Source organism: Nannobrachium achirus, assembly GCF_963921795.1.
Source record: "Nannobrachium achirus genome assembly, chromosome: 17".
Taxonomy (NCBI): domain Eukaryota; kingdom Metazoa; phylum Chordata; class Actinopteri; order Myctophiformes; family Myctophidae; genus Nannobrachium; species Nannobrachium achirus.
Genome location: NC_137824.1, coordinates 9,130,901 through 9,135,900, shown reverse-complemented (window position 1 = coordinate 9,135,900; position 5,000 = coordinate 9,130,901). Strand labels below are relative to the sequence as shown.

Sequence of the window (5,000 nt, the reverse complement as noted above, 5' to 3'; positions counted from 1 at the left end):
TGGCGGTCTGTGGTGGACGCTACGGCTCAGAGTGCCACGTCGCGATTGGCCGCTGCCGAGGAATACCGCGCTCTGATTGGCCAGGCTTCCAGAAGTCTGCGCGATGCCAAAGAACTCCGAGCCAAGAAAGTAAGACAGTTGCTGTCCAATGTTTGATTTATGATTATTCTATCCATTACTATTTTGATTCATCCAATAATTGAATTGCGCTTATTTTTATTTATTTATAAAGACCACCAGTGGGGGTTTCAGTAGCTCTGGTCCATAGCGTTAGTGGAGTTCTCCCTAACGCTATGTTCCTCTACCTCCGCTCTGGCTTGGCAAAACCGGAAAACCCCATCGTCTGGTCCGAAAATAACAAAAACAGTTTGGCCCCTCATCAAACCAAAGGTATCAGTGGACAGTTGAAAGCTTACTCTACTTAGTGGACGCAGTCTGAGCCCCCACCACACAATTTAAATACATTTCTAGGGTAAAATTAAAAAATATTCCACCGGATGGAGACACTCTTCCTGGTTGAATACTGTTTTTATGAAAGTTGGCGCCGTGATGGCGACGATAAAGAGTGAAAAACTAGAATTCAGGAGTCTCCATCCGGTGGAATATTTTTAATTTACGAAACTTTATGCAAAACCGGATGTCCTGATTGAGTTATCTCCCGTTGCATTATGGGAATTTGAGCTCTTTCTTCAGTCGCGGGTGCCGCAGACCGCAAGCTACAGATTAATATAAAATCTTTATCAACCTGTCAATCTCGTCGACGGCACTCAGCGACATCAAAGAGTTTGACTCTTCGTCGGCGTGATTAGGAACCGATTCTAAAAATGGTTTCTAAATCAAGTGTGTGTGTGTGTGTGTGTGTGTGTGTGTGTGTGTGTGTGTGTGTGTGTGTGTGTGTGTGTGTGTGTGTGTGTGCGTGTGTGTGTGTGTCAGGGCTTGGAGCAGCTGCAGAGGGTGCAGGGGGAGGTGGTGGAGGAGCTACGGGAGCTGCAGAGGGTCAAGAAGAACTACCACCAGCTGAACCACATCGCTGCCGCCGCCAGAGAGAAGGCTGCCGACGCACAGGCCAGGTGTGTCTGAGTGAGGGAGTGTCTGTGTGAGACCCCGCAACCCCCAAAATAATCATATTTTAACTGGGGACCCCCACCCTGATGAGCACTAAGAGTTGAGGCATTACATTTTGTATAACACGGTTCTATTGTGAAAATAGCAGATCTACAACGCGTTGCGAGGCGTTGTGATCATGTAGATCTGCTATTTTCACAATTTCTGCCTCTATTATTTCACAATTTGGCTAATGTTTAATTTGTCATTTTATAGTTTTAAAAAAATCCTCAAATTGTCACTTTAGAAATGTGCACATGCCCTCTATACACTTACACTTTATGTTGGTTTGTTTACTGTTGAGTGAGAAAACAATGTTTCACATTAAGTTAATCATCTGGGGACCCCCCAACAAAGATTTGGGGACCCCCCTGGGGGTCCCGACCCACAGGTTGAGAACCACTGCCCTAGTTTAACATGCGTTAGCCGGCCTGTGTGTTAAGTTGAAATAATGTGGTTCAAATTAATTAAAATGCCATTTAGATTGTTGTGTGTTTTAGATTGTGGACATGTTGTTGGAATGGAAGGATGAGCATGAATGAATGGTAGAATATTAACCATGTTTTTTCACTTTCCAACCCAGAGCCAAGAAGACAGACCATGGAATCTTCCACTTCAGAACAGGACACCACAAGATCAGCACTAAGGTAGTGGATTCTACCTCTTTAAAGATTAGCACTAAGATACTGGATTCTGAAGGGGTCAAATAAACGCTATTTGTTTGCATTTTTTTTTACCTTGCACGTCTGGTTACATTTGGGTGATGTTAAATGGACGAGTTATTTGTTTTTTTATTCAGAGCAGACATCTGACAAAAGACCATTGATATTAAATATTGATGATGATTGATACAATCGTTTAAATCCGATGCATACTGTATCTATGTGACTTTGTTTTGGTCTGAAATAATATGTACCCTTGTTCCCTATTGACCTTGACACATTTCCTGGGGCAAGCTGCCCAGATCACACATGTCACACATGTCTTCTTATTTTTACACTCTCAAAAAGCACCTGCAATGTAGTGCATTTGAAACTACATTTCAGTGCACATCATGGGGTGATCACTGCTTGCCTCCTGTGAATTGTTTTATTTTAATTTTAGTTTATTTTCTGTTTATTTCGTTGCTGAGTGAGGTCAGCAGACAAAGTGACGTGAGTGAGATGAAAAAAATTGGGTGAAATGTGTCAATGTCAACCAGAAACATTGGTACCTTATGTCAGGAGATGTAGTCGGCCCTTGAGTGTTTTAATTATGCAAGTGTGCGTGCGTACGTGCTTGTGTGTGTGCGTGCGCAGCTGGGTGCCAGGTTGAAGGAGTGTGACGATCGGTTGACTGAAGTCCGTAACGAGTATCTGCTGACGCTGGCGGCCATTAATGCTCGCCATCTCCACTACTACACTACTGACCTGAAGCACGTGATGGAGGTAACACACAAGCACGCACGCACACGCACGCACGCACGCACGCACGCACGCACGCACGCACGCACGCACGCACGCACGCACGCACGCACGCACGCACGCACACACACACACACACACACACACACACACACACACACACACACACACACACACACACCAGTCTTCTTGACTTTGCAATATTTTCTATGTCTTGTCTTGTTTTGTGATTTGGAGAGATAGGAAAGTGCAAAGTGCAAACAAAGAGCTCTTTATTTGTATTTTCAAACTGTCCGCATTGATTGATTGAATGATTGATTGGTCTGGGCATCATGTTGTGACCAGGGCCGCTGCCAGGGCCGCTGCAGCATCCAGGGCAAGTTTAAGTAAGAAAGAAGTCATGGGATTCGGTCATTTTGGGGACGGCAGGTTTTGTACGGCTACGGTCCGACATCTCTCTGTGCTGCTCAGAGCCGAGCAGAAAGCCTGGTCGCCCGCCCATGGTACATAGGTTGTTCTTAGGGGTTTTGAGGTGGGATGGAGCTCGAAACAAGGGCCCGCAATACATTTTTTGAGTACCCGGTATCAATAAGCTTTGGGCTTATCAAGCCTGTTATCGAGCATATAGTGTTCCATGACGTCATGTTTAAACAATCAAGACAAGAGGCGATCAAAATATTATTACAGTACTATCCATAATATAAAGCCATTTAACACTTATCGCACACTAATGAGTGATTGTTTTAATGATTTTATGATAATATGTGTTACTTTTGTCAATTGTCATCTTCATAGATGGTGGTCAGCCACAAACTCACAAACAGCTAGCCAATAAAAAAATATACCAGTTCTGTTCAGATTTTTTTTTTTAATCTTTGGTCATGTTTTCAAACTCTCCTTGGGTGGTTATGATCTGTGGGAAGTATGTGTCTCTGATGTCTTGGTACAGTGGGCAGGCAGTTAGGAAGTGTAGTTCAGTGTCCACTTCATTTTGTGTGCAGTGGGTGCAAAGTCTGTTTTCTCTAGAGAGCCAGGGGTGCCTATGGCCGCCTTTCTCGATCGCAAGACTGTGTTCACTGAGTCTGTACCTAGTTAAGATTTGTCTTTGATTTGGGTCTCTCTCTCTCTCTCTCTCTCTCTCTCTCTCTCTCTCTCTCTCCCCCTCAGAGCATGGACGGTGACGTGTACGAGCAGCTCAGAGCACATTTCACCCTCCTGTGTGAGACGGAGGTGGACGTGTGTCTGTCCACACACCAACGCTACAGACACATAGGAGACACTGCTGCTAAGGTCTGTCTGTCTGTCTGTCTGTCTGTCCACACACACAACCACATAGATGCGTTTTTTCCACCGTCGTCACACTGATAAGAAAGCGCAGGTCAGAGGCCTCATAAGATGCAGTGCAAAAGTGTTCACAGCCTCACGTGTAAAAATGCATCCCATCAAACTTTCAGGTGCAGTTTTTCTCCCAGTGTGGAGGAAGAATGCTTAGGATTTTTACTCGCTCTTAAAATATATCCTTTTTTCCCCGTTTATTTTGTGTGTAAATAGTAATTCAAAGCAGTTGTCATTGAAACCACAACTACACCGTACAGTCGCTGTCATAAGAATGGAGGGAGCGCTCTATGATCACGGCACTACGGCGCTACTGCTCGTGCGGTTGCAGCCCGAGCCGAGAATTGCAGACCTCCAAGCTCACAGCGGTGGCATCCACGACACAATGTCATGTCTGTTCTCGGCACGCAATGCCGTTGTGGGGTGAAGTATATATGTGCTGCTAGGAGCAGCCAACACACAATAGACATCTGTCTATAGGACAGTGCATGCATGCAAGCAAGAGAGAGAGAGAGAGAAAACTCACTGGATTAAACCAAATTATAAAACAGCAAAAAGAAAGCTACTTGAAACATTGGAGAGAAGCAACCCAAAAGCAGAGCAAACTAGAATGCTATTTGGCCCTAAACAGAGCATACACAGTGGCAGAATACCTGAGCAAAGTGACCGACCCAAAACAGAGACAAATCTTGGCTAGGTACGGACACAGTGAACACAGTCTTGCAATCGAGAAAGGCCGCCATAGGCATACCTGGCTCCCTAGAGAAAACAGACTTTTCACACACTGCACACAAAATGAAGTGGTAACTGAGCTACACTTCCTAACCGCCTGTCCACAGTACCAAGACATCAGAGACACATAATTCCCACAGATCATGCACACAAAGAGAGTTTGAAAACATGACCAATGATGAAAAACTCCTAAGTAAAACAATGTGCAAACACAGCAGCAAGATTTGTGAGCTGCTGTGATAGGAGAAGGATATCAAATGGAACCCAACCATCTTAAAGACTACTGATCATGGTGTACACATCCTTGCACTGTCTGCATCCAGTAATCTCCATACATGAAAACGGTTCCACCCCTTCAAATTGTACATATTTCATTTTGATTTTATTATATTGATTGATTGTATTGTAGCCTGACACTCAGCCTGA

The 5,000-nt window shown here is 44.5% G+C and overlaps 1 protein-coding gene across 1 annotated transcript in view; it reads left to right on the top strand.

The window, feature by feature from the left end:
• LOC308302232 (F-BAR and double SH3 domains protein 1-like) overlaps nucleotides 1–5,000 on the top strand; it is a gene marked incomplete at both ends in the record, with an annotated part of 32,743 nt that overhangs the window by 6,802 nt on the left and 20,941 nt on the right. The window contains 5 exons of the mRNA XM_080746491.1: nucleotides 1–129; nucleotides 934–1,070; nucleotides 1,688–1,751; nucleotides 2,403–2,531; nucleotides 3,675–3,797. The exon at nucleotides 1–129 is cut by the window's left edge and continues 16 nt beyond it. Of these exons, the coding sequence (XP_080602617.1) occupies nucleotides 1–129; nucleotides 934–1,070; nucleotides 1,688–1,751; nucleotides 2,403–2,531; nucleotides 3,675–3,797 (582 nt within the window). The remainder of the gene's footprint in view (nucleotides 130–933; nucleotides 1,071–1,687; nucleotides 1,752–2,402; nucleotides 2,532–3,674; nucleotides 3,798–5,000) is intronic.